The sequence below is a fragment of the Euphorbia lathyris genome, chromosome 3 (genome assembly GCF_963576675.1).
Source record: "Euphorbia lathyris chromosome 3, ddEupLath1.1, whole genome shotgun sequence".
NCBI classification, from domain to species: Eukaryota; Viridiplantae; Streptophyta; class Magnoliopsida; order Malpighiales; family Euphorbiaceae; genus Euphorbia; species Euphorbia lathyris.
In genome coordinates, this window is record NC_088912.1 from 37370132 (window position 1) to 37395253 (window position 25122).

General features: G+C 33.1%; 1 protein-coding gene across 1 annotated transcript; it reads left to right on the plus strand.

Annotated features, from left to right (window-relative positions):
* The first annotated feature begins 1948 nt into the window (after positions 1–1948).
* Positions 1949–10276, plus strand: LOC136222940 (MLO-like protein 6). The gene is made up of 15 exons (XM_066010636.1): positions 1949–2162; positions 2266–2323; positions 2414–2649; positions 2734–2850; positions 3111–3171; positions 3284–3372; positions 6224–6298; positions 6401–6495; positions 6633–6682; positions 6919–6959; positions 7250–7423; positions 7601–7636; positions 8004–8071; positions 8160–8220; positions 9656–10276. Exons 1-15 carry the CDS (start codon positions 2037–2039, stop codon positions 10124–10126), a joined length of 1758 nt encoding a protein of 585 aa, XP_065866708.1. The 5' UTR covers positions 1949–2036; the 3' UTR covers positions 10127–10276.
* Positions 10277–25122: the final 14846 nt, after the last annotated feature.

Below are 25122 nucleotides of genomic sequence, written 5' to 3' on the forward strand. Positions count from 1 at the left end.
GTTATAAATAGGAATAAACTCCCAAACGTTATTTGAAGAAGAAATTGTAAAATATTAAAAAAAACTATTGAAATTAGAAACTATGCCTCTATATAGCAACAAGTTACATATGCTTTAATTGAAGAAGAAATTGTTGCTGCAATTAGACAAAATGAGCAAGAAGAGAATCCTATAGATGATAATAGTGTAGAAATAGAAAAAGTTACATGCCAAAAAGCTTAGAAACATTTTGGATTCAACAAGAAGGTGTTCATACAAGTGAGTTACTAAGTACTCGCAAGTTCAAAGATTTAGTAGCAAATATAAAAAACTAAATTAATGTGTCAAACAACTTTACATAAATATTTTCTAAATAATAATAATAATAATTAGAGATTTCTTGTTATTGTTAAAAATTTAAAATTTTATGTGTTGAGAAATTTTATTATACCAAACTCTATTTAGTAATAACCTCCCAATTGTTATACAAATAGTCTGGTCCCAAGTGTATTCCTATATAAAGGTTTTACTGTACAAATTTCTATTAAATACAAATTTACACACAAATTATATACATTTTACATTTTTTGTTCATTTAGATTATTAAATACATTTTACATTTTTGGCCTATTTAGAAGATGAAACTTTACTTTTCTTATATGAATTTTGAGAGCATTGTAAGTAAACATATTGAACCAAACTTTGACCCATGACCATTAGCTCCTTGAATGTTTGAGTTGGGTTAGTGTAGCATTTATGTCTTAACGCCTTGTAGGTAGTGCCATTGGATAGAGTGTCAGTGGCGAATTTCATGTTTAGGGATTTGATGATGGAGGTCATTTTTGGAATCGATTGAGGTAGTCACGAAGTGGCTCTATAGTTCAATGTCAAATGTTATGAAAGTCGGTGCTGATTCTTCTGGCTTTAACTCGCCCAACAAATCGAGCCACGAGAAGATTCTTGAGATGTCCGAAGAAATTTATTGATCCAGCCGTTAGTTCTATGTATCATTTCAGTATTCGGTTTTTCACTTTGATTCGGTTTTAAATTAATACACACCTCTACTATTTATCTATTTGTAAACTTTTAAACTACATAGTTTATTTTCATACTTACCTTAAAAATAATGATTTACCAATTTAATTTTATTGAAAGTTATTAGAAATTGGTAAATCACAAATTTGATAGCTAAGTGTTTTCCATTACATGATTTAATTTGAATATATAGATGAGAAAATAGAAAGCATGGGAAAAGGAAACAAAAACTGTGGAGTACCAGTTCTCGCACGGTACGTTATTCCAATATATCAAACCATATATTATACACGTAATTTTATTTTTTTATTTGAAATTTTTTGCATTTAAATTAGGTTTAATACATCATTTAATACATCATTTGTCTCCTGAATTTGTCCAAAAAATTTGATTGACCCTTGAACTTTCAAAATATCTCGATAGCCCCATGAACTTGCATAAAATGTTCAGTTAGCCTCCTGAACTTGCACAAAATGTAATAAATTGATCACCCGATTGTAAAAAAGTAAATTAAATATGAAAGATGTATTGCACGAGTCTTAAAAAAGGTAAAACGGCCGAAATCGGGCTATACGGTTCTTAGATTAGAGAAGACAAGTTGTATAATTGAGCAAACAATAACTTCATTTTTAATATATTTTTGAATTATGTAATAATATTCTAAGATGCATGGAATACATCTTCCGCATTTAACTTACGTTTTTGCGACTGAGTGAACAATTGATTACATTTTGTGCAAGTTCAGTGGGCTAACTGAACATTTTATGTAAGTTCATGGGGCTGTCGAGAAATTTTAAAAATTCATAGGCCAATCAAGCTTTTTGGACAAGTTCATACGGTAGTATTAAGCCTTTAAATTATATATACTCATTTACGGATATTTATTTCCTTGTTGACATTCTTGCATCTTCTATATATATTTCTCTCACTTAACTATTCTAACTTGTTTTCATAATTCCATACTTCTTCTGCTCTCTCTGAAAATAAAATTGAAAGAAGGAGGAGCCAGCAAGATCTTATCCATGGCCGGAGGTGGTGGAGGAGGAAGATCTTTAGAGCTAACTCCTACTTGGGCAGTCGCCGTTGTTTGTTTCGTTCTCGTTTTGATTTCCATTATCATCGAATTCATTATTCATCTCATCGGAAAGGTAATAAAACCATATAATATAATAATTACTCTTTATTATATTTCAAATGATCATTTTTCTTTTAGTATTTGATCAAAAATTTAATTCCACCTTGAATTTTCAGTGGTTAAAGAAGAAACACAAACGAGCTCTCTATGAATCTCTTGAGAAGATCAAATCAGGCAATTCAACATTATTTTACACAGTTTTCATAATTTTGTTATCAAATTAATTAAATTATTTTGATCTTGTTTGTTTATTGTTGATTGCAGAGCTTATGCTATTAGGATTTATATCATTGCTGTTAACAGTAGGACAAGGTCCGATTTCAAACATTTGCATATCGGAAAAACTTGGTTCAACATGGCACCCTTGCAGCAAGAAGCGAGAGCAAACTTTGATTCAGCTCACAGACTACGAAAACAGGAGGAAACTTCTCATCATAAAGGATTCCGGCGGAAGTTTCCGGCGTCTTCTGGCGGAAGTGACGACCAGTGAATGTGGTGAGGTATGTATGTACATTGACAATATGGAACACGTAATTGGAAATAATGTTCTATGATATTATAATGGAAATGTTTTATTTATGCAGGGTAAAGTTCCATTTATATCTTCAGATGGTATCCATCAGCTACATATTTTCATATTCGTGTTAGCTGTTTTTCACGTGCTTTATTGCGTTCTCACAATGGCTTTGGGCAGAGCTAAGGTATTCAAATACAAGCATTCAATTATATACTATTATTTTCAAAATTTAGTCGTCGTTGGTAGGTAATCTGTAAATTCAACTCTAAACCTTTATCGAGGTATGTGATTTGCTCTGATCTTGAGAGTGGAAAGACCTACCCTTACCTAAATTATTTCTTTCCAAAAAAAATTCTCAATTTTATAATAGATAAGTAGTAACACTCTTTTTGAAAGTAGTAAGTAATTTTCATTAGATGATTTAATTTGAAATTGAATATATAGATGAGAAGATGGAAAACATGGGAAAAGGAAACAAAAACGGTGGAGTATCAGTTCTCACACGGTAAGTTACTCCAATATATAGTATATACGTAATTTGTATTTCTTTATTTTGCATTTAAGTTATATATACTCAATAAATTGATGATTAATTTCTATTAATTAATAACTTACAGACCCAGAAAGGTTTAGATTTGCGAGAGAAACATCATTTGGAAGGAGACACTTGAGCTTTTGGACCAAAACACCTCTTCTTATTTGGATAGTAAGAATTACCCACCTCTTTCTTTATCTCTCATTCAAAGAAACTGAGTTTTAAATTTACTTTTTTGAGAAATTTTTAATTATTTTAGTGGTTAATCTTTTCAAAATTTGAAACGTAATCAGTGAATTTCTAAGATATTAATTAACAGCTTAAAATTGTAAAAAAAAAAAAAATTTAATATATCATTGCCCTCTGAATTTGTCCAAAAATATTGATTGGTCCCCTAAATTTTTAACGTGTCTCGATAATCCCATGAACTTGCATATAATATCCAGTTAGCCTTTTGAACTTACATAAAATGTAATCAATTAATCACTCATTTGTAAAAAAAAAAAAGTTAAATACAGAATATGTATTGCACGCGTCTTAAAAAAGTAAAATGACTAAGGTCGGAATAAGCGATTCTAATATTAGAGAAGATAAGTTTTACTGTTGAGCAAATAAGAACTTTATTTTTAATCTACTTTGTGAACTATATAATAACATTCTAAGGCGCATGCAAAATATATTCCGCATGCAACTTACTTTATTACAGCCGAGTGATTAATTGATTACATTTCGCAAGTTCAGGAAGCTAACTGAATATTTTATGTAAGTTCAGGGATCTATCGAGATACTTTGAAAGTTCAAGAGATCAATCAAGTTTTTTAGATAAATTCAAAAAGGAAAATAATATATTAAGCCGTAAAAAAGTAAAAAATAAAATTTCCTTCTTTGGGATACAATTTTTTTCTTTTGCATTTTTCACAATTTAATTATTCATCGTATTTTCCTCGTAAATAATAAAAATAAAGCTTAATATATCAAGGGCTCTTTAACTTGGTCCTGAACTTATGAAATATCTCGTAAACCCATTGAACTTGCTTAAAGTTATCTATTTATCATATGAATTTGTTTATCATGACATATAAGTGCTTTAAACTTGTTTGCAATAATATATTCGCTTTTCTACTTAGTTACAGTGATATAAATTTCAATTTATTTAAAATCTCTCTTCTAACTTAGAAGGACAAAGTTTTGGGAAATTTACATATAATTCACTTTTAAAAATCTATTTACAATCATGTCAAGTTATAATTTTGAATTATATCAAACTAATAAAATCATTACTTTTAATCTATTTTAAGAATTAGAGTTTATGAACCGTGGATCTAGATGTATTTTAGGATTTAGGATTTATGAATTTAAATTTAGAGTTTTTAAATTAAAAGTAAAAACATACTTTATTTTATTATATATGATATATTCAAAATTAAATTTGATAACCTGATTTAATTATAATTTTAAATTTAATTATGATATTCAGGTTTAATAAAAAAAAAAGATATTCAGGTAGGTAGCCTGAAGTGTTTTACCAAACTTAGTGAGGGGGTTTATTGATGTAAATAAGGCTAAAAATAAAGCATAAGATATAATGTGTGGACCAGTAATAAATAACAGTCGTTTTCGTTGCCGTTATGACAAAGAGAAAGAAGCTAACGGTCTTAAGAGTCTAGAAAACGACGGTACATCGCCATCCAGAATTTGGAAGCAAAATCTATTTCAATGTATTAGCTAATCATATTGAAACATCTATTTTGGGCACTTGACTTTACTGGGTTGAGTTTAGATTCTTTGACCTTTTCTTTTCACATCTCTCTCTTCTATTTAACTGATTTTATACTGGCATTTAATTTAGGGTAAAGTTAACTACAAGTTTCACTGATTTTCAGATAAAGGACTATGATTTACTTTTTGTCAAAACGAGGATTGAGGTTTCACACTTTTAATAATGCTATTAAAACTATCTTTAACGACCTGAAAATGAAAATTTTCAAGAATTAAAGTTGTTCAATGCCATATTTTTTTATGGAACTACATTTTAGATTTTAGAAAATCATCTTTTTTGGAACTTTTTCTCTCTAAACATTAACTTTCTCTCTTTTTACCAAATATCATCTAAATAATCTCGAAATAAAAAAGTTGAAGAATTAAAGTTGGTTAGAATATTAGTAGTTTTTAAAATATGTCATTTTTGAAGTCGTCAAGGGTGATTTTAATAGTATAAATCGGAAAAGTCCTTATTTTGCTAAATTTGAAAACCTCAGTCATCGTTTTGACAAAAAGTAAACCACAGTCCTTTATCTGAAAATTAGTGAAATCACAGGGGTTTTATTTGAACTTTACCCTTTAATTTAGTCAAATTATGTGTTTATTTTCATACTTTAATTGAATTTGTAAAATAGTACCACCAATCTCCATATTTAAAAAATATATTTTTAAAGATTTTATCACATGGATTAGGAAACAATGTATTTTGAATGAGTTGGACAAAAGAAATTCAAATATCCCACTAGATTTAAAATATTAATCTCTAATTTTATTATCAAATCACCAAAAAAAAAGTATGTTTTTTTAGAATCAACTAATATGCAATTTGTGCAGAATAAGGAACAAAATAATTTATTCTCTATAATGATGTATGAAGTTAACCTAACTTGCTAACGTTAAAGTGTAAAATTACTTTTTTTAAAACCAGTGTAAAATTGATTTTAATTGTCAACTTTATGGGTAAACTTGCACCATTTTAAACGTTAGATGCAAAATTGGTCTGACTGTACACATTTATGGATATTTTTTGCATTTTGACCGTAAAAAATGCAAAATTTTCTCAAAAAAAAATATGCACAATTTTAATTTCTTATAATGATGTAAATGGTCACCTTCTTTGACTGAAAATATAAATAGTGACCTTATCATAATTGAATCAAATCCTAATTAAAAAGTTTTTAGACACTTAAATAATGTTTTCTGATTCAAAAAAAAAAAAATAATGTTTTCTAAATAATTAATTTACAATTTACCATTGCAGGTTTGTTTCTTCAGGCAATTTGTGAGGTCGGTTCCTAAAGTTGATTATTTAACCTTGAGACATGGTTTTATCATGGTAATTTCAAATATACTTTTTAAACTTTATAATTATAATTTTCCAGATACTGTAATTTAAATATTTTCATGGATTAATTAATTGATACTTGTGTTTAATTAGGCCCATTTGGCCCCTCAAAGCCATATAAAATTTGATTTCCAAAAATATATCAATAGATCATTGGAGGAGGATTTCAAGGTTGTTGTCGGAATAAGGTTAGTCCATATATTAATAATTTTCTTATTAATTTTTGACTTGACTACATAAATATTTTAGTCTGCACATATTATTCTTATGCTAATTTTTTTAATACTGGATCTGAAATTCAATTTTTTTTTGACTCAATTTCCAGCCCACCAATATGGTTCTTTGCTGTTCTTTTCTTACTCTTCAACACCCATGGTGAGTTCACATTTTATATTTCAAACAATTCAATTTAATTTAATTTAATTGGGGATATTGCATTTATAAATTTAATTTGATAGCTTATGATCATATAGTATAAGACTTAAATTCCAATTTGCTAACATGATTTAGGAATTTCAATTTTTATCAATTGTTGAATGATTAATGAAGTTGTACGTGGACATTGACTTTTTTTTTTTTTTTGTTACATGACATTGAATTTTTATGTACAGGATGGTATTCTTATCTATGGCTGCCATTTATTCCATTGATTGTAAGTATGAGTAGTTAATTAAATACATTGGTAAATAAATGGATCTAACCATAACGGGTAAGGAGTGTCGTTGCACCCTGACTGTCGGAAATCACCTCTGAAAGGGCTTATTTCGAGATGTTTAGTTTTTTTTTTCAATCCAGGCTAAAACGACCATTTTGGTTTATATGTTTAGTGTGAGTTGAAAAAAAAAATTTATTTAAGCCGTGTTTATATTTTTACACCTTTAGTAGTAAAAAAATTAGTTCTGAGACTGAATCTAACAGTGGAAAAATGTATGGAATGGACAGATAATTCTACTGGTGGGTACAAAACTACAAGTGGTAATAACAAAAATGGCAATTAGAATACAAGAGAGAGGAGAGATAGTAAAAGGAGTGCCTGTGGTTCAGCCTGGCGATCATCTCTTTTGGTTCAACCGTCCTCGTCTTATCCTTTACCTCATCAATTTTGTTCTCTTTCAGGTATTATTTTCGAAAATTTTACAATGGTGCGATAGAATCTATTGATATTAGATCATTTAAAAGGTGACGTATTAACGGGTCACCATTTGAGTGGTTTGGAACCAATTTCGTCTTGAACATTGTACGAAATTTCATTATATCATTCTAACTTAATTGATTTTAATTTGACAATTGCAGAATGCTTTTCAGCTTGCTTTCTTCGCGTGGAGTTGGGTACGTAATAAATGAATTATGTGATGATAGATGTAAATATTTTCTAATAAAGGATTAGATTGATTTTATATCTAACTTACAGGATCAATTTAACTAAAAAAAGAGTATAAACTTAATTAGTTAGTCCATTTCTTATTAAATTAGTTCAAAAATGACTTTGGTCCACATCAATTTTGATGTAACACATGAACTGATATGATAAATATTGTGATTTTTTTTTGAGAAAACGTTAAATATTGTGAAATTGAAAAGTTAAATTAATAGTTGATTTTAAAGCAAAAAAAAGTAAATGACTAAATGACCCTTTATCAAAGTATTGTTGTTTTGGCATTCATGTTAACTAATTCCTTTCTTTTGGTTATCGTAGAAAGAATTTGGGATAAAATCTTGTTTCCACGAACATTTGGAGGACATAATTATCAGAGTTTCAATGGGGTAAAATTGTAATTTCCTCTGTTTTGGACACATTAGTGAATCAATTATCTTGTTATTTTTAATTTAAGTTTTGGTGATATGGTCTCAGGGTAATTATACAAATTCTATGCAGTTACGTCACACTACCTCTTTATGCCCTTGTAACACAGGTGATATAAAGTCAAAAATATATTTTTATTTCAAACATATTAAACTCTTGATTAATGGAGTAAATTACACTAATAGTATCTGAACTTTACCCTAATTCACACTTTGGTATCTAAATTATATTTTGTCTCAAAAATATACCTGAAGTGACAATGACCGAATAATTTAGTATATTTTACCGGTTAATGGCCGGTCAATGCGATTTTGATGAGTAAATTACACTGATAATACCTGAACTATACCATAATTCACACTTTGGTAGCTAGATTTCATTTTGTCCAAAAAATACATCTCAAGTAAAGATGACTTAACATTTTAGCACATTTGACCGATCAGTGATCGTCAACTCGAGTTTGATCATTTTAAATTAAAAATTGAGACTCATCATAACTCAATTAACATAAAATTACAATAATTGTAATTTTATATTGATTGAGTGTATGGTGAGTCCCAATGTTTAGTTCAAGTTATCCGGTCACGAACCGATCAAATGAACTAAATTTTTTAGTCACCTTTACTTGTGTTATGTTTTTAGGATAAATAAAATTTAGGTGTCGAAGTGTGAATTATGATAAAGTTTAGGTACCATTGATGTAATTAATTCATTGACCAGTCATTAACCGGTAAAATATACTAAATTGTCCAATCATCGTTACTTCAGATATATTTTTGAGACAAAATGTAATCTTAGATACCAAAGTTATCATTAGTGTAGTTTACTCTTGATTAATGTGTATAAAAAATGGTAAAGTTATATCTTTAATATTTCAAACTCAGTCTAGATAATAATACATAGAGAAATTTTAGATCTAAGTAACAAACCTATAAGACACAGCTCTTATATGAGCTCAGAAGCAAAGGTAGATGAGTACGGGATTACGTGTTAGGAATCACTCTTTATAGAAGGTTCTGCCTTGTTTACCCTTATGTTTTTATCTGCGGTGTATAAGAATATTCACATGGGTCTTAATGATCAAATGAATTTGGTCATTCACCGTTAGGATGCTTCAAATCTGCACTTTATGATTCTAATAAACCTAGATGTAACGTCGAATGACCAAATATTGCATGGTCATTAAGATCCATGTGATCAAAACCGATAAATTACAACCTTTAACAGAAGAGTAGTATTTTTTTTCTTACCTCAACATAGGCCAAAATATGGGTAAAAAATGTAAGTTTAATACATAATTGGAACTATTTTTCCCACTCCAAACAACCAAAAATTATTTCTGGTTGTGCCCAAAATTATTGCACGTAGAAAACATTGAAGATATAGTTTTACCATTCCTTACATTATCGGGATATTTGTATTTTTTTTTAAATGTTAGAAGCAAATTTAAAGCTTACTCTTTTAAAAAAAAAAATCTCCTTCACGTTATTTTACTTTAAAATTAAGAGAATATATATCAATTTATGTACCTTATATATTTACAGATGGGTTCATCAATGAAGCCAACCATATTTAACGAGAGAGTAGCTGTGGCTCTAAGAAATTGGCACCAAACAGCTAAGAAACACATTAAACAAAGCAAAGGGTATGTGACCCCTTTTTCTAGTAGACCAGCCACACCCTCTCATCATACATCTCCGGTGCACCTTCTCCGCCATTATCAGAGTGAAATTGATTCTCCTATACGGCCCGGTTGGGAAACTGACTCTCCAACACTATCACACCATAATCACACAATCGGTTCTTCATCACATAATCCGAATTACAACGATAGTAATCGTAACCAAAAACAACAAATTGAATTAGGTAAAGTAAAATATGATAGAGATGACAATGAGTCTGTTGGTCCGAGTGGTCCGAGCCAAGTCGCACAAACCGTGGAACCGGTTGGCACCCAACATGAAATTGACATGGTGCCAAAGGAGTTTTCATTTGATAAAAGAGGTAGTATATAAAAGGAATGGGGTAGAATTTAGAAACTAATTCTTCTACGCATGGAATTAATTATACCGTTGTTATTTTATTTTTTGGGTAAATTAGTTTTACATTTTTATTTAACACGTTGTGTAGTTTTCGTATTTTCAATAATACATTATAAAGTTTTTGGATTCTATTCTGTTCAACAGATTTAGTCTTTTTATTCATTTAAATTAGGATTAATTACAAGTAGATGCCATGTGGTTTCGCCGATTTGCATAGGTATTATTTTTTTGCAACGCAACCCCGTGGTTTGCAAAATTTTGCATTTGGGTTCACGTTGTCAGAACTTGGCTGATAATGACCTCAAAATGAAAATTTTCAAAAGCTAAATGATATTTTAAACAACTTTAATTCTTCAACTTTTTAGGTTTGAAGTTATTTCGTTGTTGTTTTTATGAGAGGGAAAGTTAATGTTTAGAGAGAGAAAACTCCAAAAATGATGATTTTGAATAATTAAAACATGGTTCCATAATAAATATGATATTGAACAATTTTAATTCTTGAAAAATTTCATTTTGAAATCGTTATCGGCCAAATTTGGCAAAGGAAAAAAAATACAAAATTTCGGAAACCACCGGGTTGCGTTTGTAAAAAAAAAATATCACAAGTATTCATCTGTAAATCGGTGAAACCTCAGGGCATCTACTTATAATTAACCCTATAATATATTTTTGGTACTCAAACTTTAGCATGTTTATACTTTATAGGGAAATTTACATGTAAATTCAGTTTTAAGAATTTATCTATAATTATGTCAAGTGTTAATTTTAATTATGTTAAACTAATAAAATTATTATTTTTAATATATTTTAAAATTTGGGGTTTATAATTTAAGGATCTATAATATATATTTTAGGGTTTACAATTTATGAATTGTGTCTAAAATATTTAAGGGAAAAGTACGAAAAAAATGTTTGCGGTTTAACCAATTTGCAAATAGAGGTATGTAGTTTAAAAGTTCACAAATAAAGGTCTATGATATGTTTTATTTACAAAACAAAGTATTACAATTATACATTTAAGTTCTAATTACAAACAAAAACATTTTTATCTTAACAAAAATTATACTTACATATCAGCAAAACATAACCTCCGAAAAAACAACTTTCTAAATCGAAACAATAAATAGTATGGTGGAATTTTACGTTTTTTACTAATCCGACAGTTTATGAATTAAATTGATATTTAAGTTCATCTTACATAGTTGCAATTTGATTTTGGGATATGTGTTTTGTTAATATAGAAATATAATTGAAAAAAAATTAAAAAATGCTCTTATTGTTATCGATTACTTAAAAGTTTAATTTTAAATACCTTGTTTTATAAAAAAATCATACCACATACCTCTATTTGCAAACTTTTAAACCACATACCTCTATTTGCAAATAAGGTAAACCACAAATACTTTTTTCGTACTTTGCCCAATATTTAAATTAGAGAATAAGAACAGACTTTATTTATTACATAGAAAATAGTTTGAAAATTAATTTTGATAATATGATTTAATTGTAATTTTGTAATCAATTTTGATATTCACATAAAAAAACCCTATACTTTATATTTATTTATTTTTGAAGTAAAAAGAAAATTTCATTAACGAAAATCAGAATATAATATAGAACAAATAAAACCAGGAGGCCTTAAGGACCATTCCATCAGTCCTAACACAGAGTAGACAGCTCGAGCAAGCTCATGGGTTACATTATTCGCAGAACGGCTAATGAAATTGACACTAACATCATTTAAAGAACTTAACAAAGATTTGTACTCTTCTAATATAAAACCATAAACATGCCTAAAATGTCCTTCCCTAAGATGATTAACTACCATAGCAGCATTCGATTCAATCTTACATCTTTCCAAATCTTTATGTTTTTTAACCAACACAATGTTTCCCTTATACCTACTTTTTCTCCATCTCTGACTTGATAGTTGCCTGGGAGAAGCTTAGAAAATGCACCACATAACTGGCCTTCACTATTACAAAGCATAACCCCAATCCTTAACAAACCAGAACATGGAATCAGGGAAGTATCAACTTTTAACTTGTGAACCTGGAGAGGAGGTTTTCACCATCTATGTGTTAATGAATTTTGTGTCGAACCATTTCTGCGTGATGCAAGGTTTGTGCGTCCTGTCATTCCTTCAAACCCAGACAAGCCATTTGGAAAACCACTCTTGGAGACATCTTAACATTGTTCCAAATGTAATTGTTTCTACCTGTCCAAATACCCAAATGACCATGACCCACACACAAATAAAGTCAACAAACAGTGGGTGAGCTTTATTTTTAATATACTATCTGTTGACTCTATTTGTGTGCGGGTCATGGTCATTTGGGGTATTTGGATAGCTAGAAACAATTACATTTGGAACAATGTTAAGATGTCTCCAAGAGTGGTTTTCCAAATGCCTTATCTGGGTTTGAAGGAAAGACGTGATGCACAAACCTTGCATCACGACAGAAATGGTTCGACAAAAAATTCATTAGCACATAGATGGTACAAACCTCCTCCCTAGGTTCACAAGTTAAATGTTGATGCTTCCTTGATTCCAGGTTCTAGTTTGTTAGGGGCTGTGTGCTTCACAATAGTGAAGGTCAGTTCTGTGGTGCATTTTCTAAACTTCTCCCAGTCAACTATCAAGTTAGAGATGGAGAAGCAGTGGGTATAATAGAAGTGTTGAGTTGGTTAAAAAATAAAGGTTTGGGAAGATGTGAGATTGAATCAGATGTTGTTATGATAGTTAATCATATTAAGGAATGATCTTTTAGGTCTGCTTATGGTTATATATTAGAAGATTGCAAATCTCTGTTACGTTCTTTAAATAACGTTAGTATCAATTTCATTAGCCGTTCTATGAATAGTGTAGCTCATGAGCTTGCTCGACCTGCCTACTCTATGTCAGGACTGATGGAATGGTCCTTAAGACCTCCTAATTTTATTTATTCTATATTGTATTTTGACTTTCATTAATGAAATTTTCTTTTTACTTCAAAAAAAAAAGCATTCTAATGGGATTATAATAGAATTAGTAATTATATTAATATTAGATATATATCAGATTAATAATTATCTTTATTTATTTAATTAGTAACCTAATAGGATTAGAATACTATTAACTACTTAAACCTAATCAGACTAGGGTTAGGAATTCAAACAATAGAATACTCCCCCTACCAAAGGAATTCGGCCAACACAACTTAGAGGAAGAAAAAATCATCTCAAACCTCACTCGATTAATTACCAATCTAGTCTATTTATATCTTTGATTCCGTTAGAGGCAAGCTATTTTGGTTACTAATCTTGGTTGATTAAGAACATGTTTCTTTTGGATTGTTCTTGTTCGTGAAAGACGATTGATCATCTATGCGGGCTTTTCATTTGCAACGATAGATAGTTCTTCACTTAAGGTACATACGTTTAAACTCTTCAATATGAAATAAAGATTAACGGATCCTGGTTAAGGAAATTGATAAAAAATTACTTCTCGCTTAGCCTTAGAGTCTAAACTCAAATCATCAATAGAAAAAATATAAAATAAAAAAAATTTAATCAATTTGCACAATTTGAAACTGGATGTTTTTTACTTAAAACTAAAATAAATGTGAAGTATTATATATACCATGTAACATACTAACCTAATTAAACTATAAAATTTATCTGATTGTTTATTATTTTTGAAAAAATAATAATATAGTTTCATAATCTGTGCATCACATGGGCTTTTGACTAGTATCTATAGTAGCTAAACTAGGAAAACCTATTATTATGCTTCCAAGCTGAGGTGGCAAAGATAGAAAATTCCAAAAAAGAAAATGAAAGCCTCTTCTTATCTCTCTTCATTCATAAGGGTTTTGTAACTGCTTCTTCTTAAGATCTGATGAGACATTACATTGGATTTATAACAATTTCTTATTCCCAGAAAAAACACACACACACACACACACACACACACACACACACACACACACACATATATATATATATATATATATATATATATATATATATATATATAAAATCCATATCCTTTTTGTGACCTACAAGCTTTTCCCTCCTTTGTGATATGCAATTCTGATTCGGCAACCAACACCTTCCTCACCAGACTGATTTCATAAAAAAATTAGTTGTTACCTATAAACCTCTCCCTCACTTTGTGATCTGCAATTTCAAATCGGCAAGCAACGCCCTCCTCACCAGACTGATTTCATCAGAAAAGTGGTTGTTTCCTTCTATGAAGTGTTCATCATTTGTGGGGTTTTCAGGTATTTGTATATTCTGATTCGGCAACCAACGCCTTCCTCACCAGACTGATTTCATAAAAAAATTGGTTGTTACCCATGAACCTCTCTCTCACTTTGTGATCTGCAATTTCAAATTGGCAAGCAACGCCCTCTTCACCAGACTGATTTCATCAGAAAATTGGTTGTTTCCTTCTATGAAGTGTTCATCATTTGTGGGGTTTTCAGGTATTTGTATATTCTCGTCCAACGAACAAGTATACAACTATCCCAATTTATCATAAAATCCTTATATCATAAGGTTATCTCAATTCCTTACCTATTGGTGCGCTTAATGTTCCTCTGCTGAATTTTATGTTGCCTATGCAGTGTCATTCTACTCCCGCCAAGATATGTATAGCAAAGATACGAGAAGCGACCGAAGAATGAAAGGACAAAATAAAATGGAACAAATAAGGAAATTATTTAAAGTATGTAATCTTTGTATTTTGGGTTTGGTAAGTTCTTTGAAAGATAATATTAAATTTTGTCATATAAAGTGGTGGATCTTTCTTTATTTATCAACATGGTCATATCTTATATGCCTTTGGTTAAATTTACGCCCAAAAAAACCAACCTCTTCCGCCCTTATAGCCATGGATGCATTTTATTATCATTACTTTAATATTTTTGTATTCTTTTGATAAGTTTTCAAATAACTTTTAGTACATTAATTTAGAAATACTTTTGCTGGCATATGCCAATGATATGGAGTTTATATTAATAAATTTCTTAAATCTAACAAAAGCACAAATAGATATGCTATAACTTTTAAATTATTATGTTAAGCCAAATCGTTAGTCACATGAATTAAAACCTTCAACTAATTAAAGAGAAGTTATTGATTATTTTATCCGGCTTTTGTAGACTCACAAAAAGTTGACACATCAACATCACTAAATATCGACACATCAACAAGGTGAATTAATTGATATTAACTCTCTTAATAGTCTTGAAACATCTTTGTCTTCTTGATTTTTCACTTTCACTTCCATCAATTAATAAATTTACATTAACTTTTTATAGGTAGAATCTATATTTTTCTATATACATATAAAACCAGAAACAAATAGTATATAAGATTGACACATAGTATTTTTTACGATGTATCAAAATATAAAAAATCCTAATTTATATATAAAAAAATTCCTCTATTGTTTCATATTATATCTAAGATTGACACATACGATTTTTTACGACGTATCAAAATATAAAAAATCTTAATTTATATAATTCTTTTTCATGTATTCTTTAATATTATAATAACGGCTTGTCTAATTTAATAAATAAAAAAATTAACGTTTTGTCAGAATATAAAAAAAAATCCCAATTTATATAAATTTTTTTCCTCTAATTTTTCATATTATATGAACGGTTTGTATGATTTAATAAATAAAAAAAATTAAAGTTTTGTCTAATAAAAAACAATTGAATGTCGTTTTAAAGTATTTAAACTGTCAACATTCATTTTGAACTCTGAATGGTTGTTACTAGAGAATTAAAACCTATTAATGAAATTGAATTAAATTAATGGTTATTATTAATTCTCTAAAAGGTTTTAATGGTTACAATGGTTTTAATTGTCACTTATGTGAATTAATTCAGTAAGATTAATTGGTTATTAAGTGAATTAATTGAGAAAAAAAAGAACGTTCAAATGGTCTATCTATATAAAAGTGATTTTTTTCATTCAAAATCGGAAGTTTTTGTTTTAAAAAAACATAAATTTCTAATTAATGAATCTCAACATGTTCTGTTTCTATTTTGGTTGCTCCATTTTGTTGCCATATATAAACAAAATGGGTTGGCAAAATGAAAGAATGTAAATTTATATTATTATTATTATGCTTTAAAAAAATATTATTATTATTTTTGTTAATAAGAAACTGGGACGAGGAGATAGGTGAAGGCCTGACATCCCAACTAGGTCGGCACCCCAGGCAATCACAAATTCCAAACCCTTATATATGATAAATCAAAAAATGTATGTACAAAGAATTAGGAGGACCGAATGTAAAAGACGTTCAAACGATCATTGAAAATAAAGGACGAGCAAAAAGGTGGTGATGAGGGCCACCAAGTGATTCCGGAGGAGTTGAGGCCGAATTTGGCAAGGGCGTCAGCCGCCTGGTTGTCGTCTCGGAATATATGTGAAATCCTGATGTTCATGTGTCTGCATTGCGAGAGAGTTCTGAGCCAGTCTTACCGGATCATCCAAGGGACAGCAGTAGAGCGGGTTTTTAGCAAATTAACAATAAAAGTAGAATCCGATTCAACCCATAGATTTCTCCATTCCTTTTCCCAAGCCAAGCCAATTGCAAATATCACCGCTTTAAGTCATCAATATGGGCATGCACATTTGTAATAGGAAAAGAGAAACAACCCTTTGGAAAGCCCCTGTAGTTTCTAAAGATGTCGCCCGAACTTGCTGGACCAGGGGACCCATTGGCAGAGCCGTCTATGTTTACTTTAATCAATCCTGCTGGAGGCGGGCTCCATTGAACAAATGTGTAATTTGGTGCAACAGGTGGCCTAGCCGGCAAAGGGTTAATCTGATGTGCTTCCTTGATGAAGTGACAGAGCATAGATGGAACCATTTGGATTGAAGGGAGCTAGTCGTCAAAAACTGCGCTGTTTCTGATTCTCCAGATAAACCATGACACTGTTGTATTGGCGAATCTCTAGAACTTCACCCGATGTCGCGGCAAATGCTGCTGCAATAGAGATAAAAAGTGAGAATAAAAGTTACTTGTCCTTGTGCAATTAATCCCAATCATGAAGAGCGACCCAATCGTATGCCACACCACTTTCGCATACACGCAATGGATGAACAGGTGTTCAGCAGATTCCTCGTTACTTTTGCTGAGCTCGCAGCGGCTCGCAAGGTGAAAACCACGAGATTGGAGCAGGGCCTGGACTGATAGTTTATTATGCAGCAGCAGCCAGCAGACGAATGAACGTCTAGGGGGAATGTAGTTTGTCCAGATCTGATTTCCCCACTCATTCGTAGGAGATTCCACCGGGTACCCATAGTAATCCTTGGCCATTATCATTCCCGAAGAAGAGTGCAACCAATAACAAGTATCCGAGGGATCTAAGCCACGCATAGTCTTCCTAATGCTTGTCTGTAATTGATCCGGTAAATCCTGAAGATTTTCCCAGTTATCTCCAATAAGAAAATTGTCAACCCCATCAAACAGCTTGGTCTGTAGCGCATACGGAATTCCCAACTGATCAGCAACAGACGGATGGAGCCATTTATCCGTCCAGAAATTCAATTGAGAAGTGCTTCCAATCCACCAATTGGATTGATTTCTTATATCAACGAAAGTGTTCCTGCAGGAACCCCATATCGTGGAGTTACTGATATATCTCCTCGGCTGCCCTGAGCGAGTTAAAAATCTAGATTTCAGGAGGTTAACCATAAAGTTGTTTCCCAGTAACATGTCCCAGCTAAATTTCGCCAACAAGCTTTGGTTGAACCATGCCAGATTCTTAATACCTAGCCCTCCCGCATTAACACTCTTACAACAAATTTCCCACGATACCTTAATTAGCTTGCGTTCTCTGTCTCCTGTCCATAAAAAATTTCTGAGTGCTTTATTGACAGCTGATAGTAATCCCATCGGCCATTTATAAACCATGAGGGAATGGATTAAGGCCCCAGTAAGCGAAGACTTGATCAGGGTTAGCCTGCCAGCCATTAACAAGGAGTGCCCTTTCCAATAACTAAATTTGGCCAGAAAGCGATCAGCAAGAGGTTGAAGGTGCCTTTTGTTGGGATTACCTTTGAACAATGGGACGCCTAGGTAGGAGAAGGGCAAGATTGCAGCACGGATGCCAAGAGTTGATGCAAGCCTCCTGCGTCTGCTGCCTATAACAGAAGTACCGAAGTAAACAATAGATTTTTCCCAGCTAACAGCCTGGCCGGATAGGGGTTCATAAAGCTTAAAGAGCCGTCTGATACATCTCATATTAATTACTCATAGTTGCTTTACCAAACAAAAGCATATCGTCTGCATACAATAGATGAGTAGGAAAATTCATACTGGGGCTATAATTCATAGGAGTGAATGTACCTTCGCATTCAAGGTTGGAAATCCACCTGGTAAAAAAATCCTCAACTATTCCAAATAAAATTGGGGAGAGAGGATCTCCCTGCCGGACACCACAAGAACAGCCGAAATAACCTTTTGGATTACCTCCCAAGAGAACAGAGATTTTAGCAGAAGAAAGGATATTCAGGATCCAATCGCGGAACTTTAGTGAGAACCCAAAGGCTTCCATTACTGACAACAGGAAATTCCAGTCCAGCGTATCGAAGGCCTTTTTAATGTCAATCTTAAGGGCCATGTTCCCCCCATAGCATTTTTTGGCAAGCATATTGATCCCTTCCAAGGCAGCATCTATACATTGGTGGATATTCCTACCCTTAACAAATCCAAACTGATTAACAGATACAATTTTCGCAGCAATAATGGACAGCCTATCAGACATGATCTTAGAAATTATTTTATAGCTGAAGTTACCCATCACAATCAGACGGAGTTGAGAGATAACAGTTGCATCATTCAATTTTGGAATAAGAGCCATTAGATTGGAATTCATACCAGGGAGGATGTAGCCCGAGTCAAAAAAGCTAGTAACCATTCCACAGACGTCTCGTCCGATGATATCCCAGAACTCATGATAGAAGAGGCCGCCAAACCCGTCAGGACCCGGCGCGCTGTCACCATTGAGACAAAAAACAACAACTTTAATCTCTTCGGGGGAGGGGCGCAAGGTTAGGGAATCATTGTCCGTATATGTAACAAGAGTGGGGATCACTTCACTGATAGGACTCATGTCAATAGGGTTGGATTGACCGGTGAAAAGCTTCGAATAATAATCAACAACATGATGTGTGATTATGTTTTCATCTGTTGTGCGCACCCCCTCAATTGTTAGAGCATCAAGGGCTGATTGTGTCTTTCTCATTTTTGCACACCGGTGGAAGAAAGAGGAATTACGGTCCCCGACCCTTAGCCATTTAACACGGCTCTGATCCTTAAAAAGGAGTTCCTGTCTGTAAAGCTACAAGTCAAGTTCCTCTTGCGCCTGATTATGCCGACCAGTTCTCTCCGAGCTCATCCCCATATCAGAGATTTCAAGCTGAATAATCTCAAGCCTGGATTTTGCTTCCGCGATATTGACAGACAATCTTCCGAAGACGTCTCTATTCCAGTTCCTTAAAACAGCACGCAACGTTTTCAGTTTGTGTGAAAGAAGCTGCGCAGGCGGCAGAGATAAATGAGAGTTTGACCAATGTGCAGATATTACCTCACGGAGCGAACTGTGAGTTAACCACATGGTGAGAAATCTGAATCTGGCCCTATTGGTGACTCTCAACGTGCAGCTAATGATTAGAGGGCAGTGATCTGACCTGTGCCGGGCAAGATCCGAACCTGTTATACAGTCCCAAGAATCCACGAAATTTTCATTGACAAGTGCCTTGTCCAAGCGACATTCGACATGATCATTGCCTTGACGCCCATTGGTCCAAGTAAACCAGTTGCCCGTGGTGTTAATCTCAACAAGACCCCTATTATTGATGAAATTTCTGAAATCAAGGCAAGAGCTCCTAGAAGGACATCTCCCTATTTTCTCATGAGAGCCAGTGATGGCGTTAAAGTCCCCCAACACTAACAATCTATTATCGGTATTAAAGTGCAATAGTAAAGAGCAAAGTTCCCGGCGAGTTACAGCCGAGGTACTACCATAGACAAAGGATAGAAGGAAGTCATTACCATGTGTGGTGTAACTGACTGTGATGTGTTGGTCCTGGGAACTGAGCAACAAGGGAGTCGATGGTACGCCGATTTTCACAAGCAGCCATAAAGAGCCACATTTATTTTGAGCAACTAACTGTAAATTGAGCGAGAGCTAGAAAGAGTGGTGAATCTGATCAAACTGAACCATTGGTTCTGCAATACAAAGAAGATCCGGGTGATTAACATTACATAAAAGACGTAGAGCACGTTGCGTATGGGGATTGTTGAGAACCCTGTGATTCCAGTACAAAATGATCATCGATACCGGATGGGTGGCCTGCTCTGCCGCTTGCCTCGAGTATCGCTAGCTGATAGGGTGGGTGATGATTTTTTCTTCTTGATACTTCCTGCTATCCAAGGAGACCCATCTGAGTTAGCCGATAAAATCACCCTGTCTTTCCATATTTGCCTGGCCCATTCCACATCTCCCGGGATGTCTATAACATGTCTAGGGATGGACTCATGAATCTGAATATGCCCTTGGTTCTCAAGCTCTGTCAATACAATGCTATCATTCGCCTGATGTTGTCCTTGCACCAATAGCAGTGACTGCCTCAATTTATCAGGATCTGCCTCTGTTCTGATATCAAGAGAATGTTGATGTCCTTGCTCCTGCTCCTCAAATTCAGATTCAGGCCTACTGCCATCATCGCTCAAGTCTCCCCAATTCCTGGTATCTGTCTCTGTATTCTGCTTTACTGACTCATGAATGACCAATTGCAAATTTTCAAGGTGGGCGACGGAAGCATTAACTTCATTTGATTTGCTAGTAGAAGCTGCAACTGCTTCTTTTTTATGCTGGGGTGCCTGCACATGCTGTTTTCCATCCATGTGTTGGGGTTTGGAATGTTGCGAAGAGCCATTCTTACGACATTGCGCGGCAGAGTGCCCAATGTTAGCACATATGGAGCAAATAGAAGGCAAATGTTCATATTCAATATACACCCATTGTTTTCTAGCATCAGTGTCAACCCGAATTTTGGATTGAATGTCTTTTGATAGATCAACATCAATTAAGACCCTGGCGTAATGCCCGAACTCCCCATTAACAGTATTATGGTCAAACCGTATTGGGACTCCGACCACACGGGCAATACTAGCAAGAATACGGGGATCCCAAAATTCCCAAGGCAGGTTATAGAAACGAACCCATACCTGTGCAGATGAAGATTTATGCGAGTCTGGATTGAAACCGGAGGTCCATGGGGTGAACCTCATAATGCCAGTCTTGAGCGGGATGGCTCCAAGGCTCCAAACTGCTTGCAGAGCAGCCGTAGAGGGCATAATAATGTGGAAAAAACCCTTACCGAGGGATATGAGCTTCCAATCCATATTCCTTTGCCATATTTAGTTCAGTTTGTGTTTGAGCTCAGGGTGCTTCCAAGGCCGCTCCCCCTTTGAGAGGGTCAATCTCCCAATCACCGAGTGTTCGAAAGACTTGATGCGTTCGTCGTAGATTGTTTGCTGAATTCTGATGGCTTTAAAGCCTCCTTCCTCAGAGACACATGGGGCTGACGGCGCTGGAATGGCGATCGGGTTTATGGCCTTACTGACCACGGAGGCGAAAGAAGGTCGAGCTTGAGGAGGCGGCACTGGGGGTGAGATAGCTTTGGCGAACGAGGATCTCTCGAAGAGGTGAGCAATTGCAAAGTTTGAATCCGCCATGGCCGTTGGTGAAGGGAGGCGGGGCGGCGGTGAGGAGAGTGGCGGCTAGGTCATCGCCCTCTGTTGCAAAATGAATTAAATTAAAACAAAATAACTATGGAGTAAAAAAAATCATTGTATCATTTTCATAATTCTTGCATATCAGCTTCTGTCACTGGATGATAATGGAAGAGAGAAACAAAAAGCTCAAGTTGGAGGATAAAGAAGACCGAACCAGTTCATTGCCGGATTCGCTCCTTCACCATATTCTCTCCTTTTTTATCTCAACAAAGGAAGCTATTCAAACTGACATTTTATCCAAGAGGTGGCAGAATCAATGGACTTAAGTCCCTGTACTCATGTTTGAGTCTCGTATTTACTATAATGACACTGATGACTCTATTGAAGATTTTGTTAGATTTATTGACAATACCTTGCTTCAACATGAGTGCTCGAAGATCAAGAAATTACATCTTGCTTATGACTTTAAAAAGGGTTCTAATTTTTGTTCGAAAATCCGATTTGCAATGAGAAAGCATATGGAGGAGCTAATTTTGGATTGTGGTAATGATATTGGTGATCCTTACCTGTTGCCTAAATTCCTTCTCGAAAATGCTTCGTTAGTCAAATTGGAAATGGTTAGTTGTTATTTTATGGATGATTGGAAGGTAAATTGGGGATCTTTCAAGACGTACGTTGAGGATGGAAGGTTATGTTGATAGAGCTTTGGTTGCAAATATTTTATCCGGCAGTCCTTTACTTGAAACATTGGAATTAAACAACATTCGAATTGGTGACTATGTTATTGATTCCAAATCATTGAAAATATTGATTTTTGTCGAAATTGATATTGATACTCTTATTGAAATTTCATGTCCAAATCTTGAGCAATTAACTCTCGTGGGACGAACAGAGTGCTATACTTTGTTTTCTAATAAGACGATTGAAAATGTTGTATCCAACTGCCCATTGCTTCATTAATTGGAATTAAAAGGGTGTGATTTCCATCAGCTTGTAATTGCTTCAAAATCTTTAAAAAAGTTAGTGTTAAGTAGTATCTATCAGAGTTGTCCAATTGAAATTTCATGTCCGAATCTTGAAGAATTCAACTTTAATGGTTTGACAGACACATTTAAATTGATGAATAGTCAATCTTTAAATTGTGCTACTCTTGATTTTGAGATTCCTCCATGCCTGGAAGGGTGTGGTGAACCTCAGGCCAAGCTGATGGTTGAGCAACTTCAGAATGTCAAAGAGCTGTCAATGGGGAGTTCTTTTATCAAGGTAAATCAATACAAGAAAATCTTTTCATTTTTTTTATAAGTTTTCTTTTCTCTGACTATAGACAAATATTTGAGAACTAAAAATTAGAATTCGATACCATTGGAGCTAAATATTCAAATTTGCAATTGAATTAATTACTACTATATCATTTCTGAGAATCTTCATTTTCATTATGCTTGAAGATTCTATCAGATGGAGAGATGAGAGGTTTATACTATCTATGGTCTAACAACAAAATATTGACTGTGGATTGTCCTAAGCTTGAGTACCTTCCTGGAATTATGTCTGCACTTCGTAGTTCACCTGCACTTGAGAAATTAGTGATAAAGTTACATATTTGCCAGGTAAAATTTGTTGTAATCAATCTTAACTTCAATTGATTATCGTTCCATTTATATTTAATTTGGATATATTATTAATTAAGTTTTTAGAGCTAATAAACTCTTTATCTCTAGGATGGAACAAATTCATATGCTTTCGAAGAGAACTATTGGAATTCAAATAGGACTGTCGTCAATGGTTTGCTGCCTCATTTGAAACTGTTGAGATTATTAGGCTCTCGCCACAAAATGTTAAACATGAGTTAGTATTCAACTTCATTAAGTTTCTACTTAAGAAAGCAAGAGTATTAAAAAAGTTGGCTTTGGTGATATCAAAACATGAAGGAACAGGTTTTGCGTTTAAAGTTCTGCAAAAAGTGTCAAGCTTTTCAAGATATTCTCAACATGCCATTGTTGAGTTGTTATAGCTATTTTTTTAATCATATTTATATAGTTTCATGACTTTAACGCAAGTAGCATTAATTAATTTTCAAATCGATTGTAAGTTCAACGTAGTTTGGATGATTCTATGTGTTTGGAATTTGGGTTTCTTTTTTGCCTAATGAATCTGCAATGTGCTATTGTCTTTATTTGTTAATCCAATTCAACTTTATGTCAATGAGTAACTTGTCATTAGTAACTTCATTTTATTTCTATAAAAGTCATTTAACTTTCTTCTTTATTTCAACAAAGTCACTGCAACCATTTAAGACAAAAAAAATTAAGACAAAAAAAAACTGAATATTGCCATGACAACTGCGTTGTAGGGCCCACAAGTTCACCAACAGCTCCACCATTAGTATGATATTGTCCGCTTTGGGCCAAGCCCGCACGTATTTGTTATCGGGTTCCTTCCCAAAAGGCCTCATACTAATGTAGTTGGTGAATTTCTTTATAAACTATGTTACTCCCTTGTATCTTTCCGATGTGGGACTTGGGAATAAGAATTAATTAACTTTTACATATAACATGACAGTCTGATGAAAAGAAAATAAATAAATATTATATTTGTTGTTTACTTAATTGAAGTGCATGCAACTTTCATGTGACAGTAAAATAATATATTTATCTTTTATTTTTTCTAGCTATTGTGAGCAGGCTATTCGAAAGTATGTGTACATTGTCCCACCATGGTGCGTGGGGAGCATGAGTGGATTGTTCCTCGGCTCCCTTTTAGTGGTTCCCTCACGTTCGTTGTTCTTATTAGGAACATGTCATGTGCCTTTGAAGGGCATGGATTCTTTCAGTATCGTATCCTTTTTTCTAGTTGGGTTCTTCGGTTTATGAACGGGGAAAAAATTAACACCTGGTACGAAAATATTTAAATTCAAGGTTTATTTTGATTTTCTATTTCTTTCTCTTATAAAAATAAAAGTTGGAGTTCTTTTCTTTTATTCACATTTGAAATAGAAGGAGATTGATTTTGTTAATATTCAGTGAATAGAGGTGCTTGATGGGTTGCCAAAAAAAAACATCAACAACGAAACGTTAATTCTCTTTTTTATGTAAAAACACTCAAAAACAATATCAATAAACATTCTGTTTTAATCAACCTTGAATCAGTCACTCTATCAATCTAATAACAAGGTACGATTTTCGTTAAATCATTTCAAACTAACTATTAATTTATT

What these genes read in the sequence shown, in the direction of transcription:
- LOC136222940 (XM_066010636.1), top strand. Translation starts at nt 2,037, where the DNA reads ATGGCCGGAGGTGGTGGAGGAGGAAGATCTTTAGAGCTAACTCCTACT. An exon ending in TGCCATTTATTCCATTGATT is followed by an intron (nt 6,960 to 7,249) that starts GTAAGTATGAGT and finishes TGGAATGGACAG; the next exon opens with ATAATTCTACTGGTGGGTAC. An exon ending in ATTATCAGAGTTTCAATGGG is followed by an intron (nt 8,072 to 8,159) that starts GTAAAATTGTAA and finishes ATATGGTCTCAG; the next exon opens with GGTAATTATACAAATTCTAT.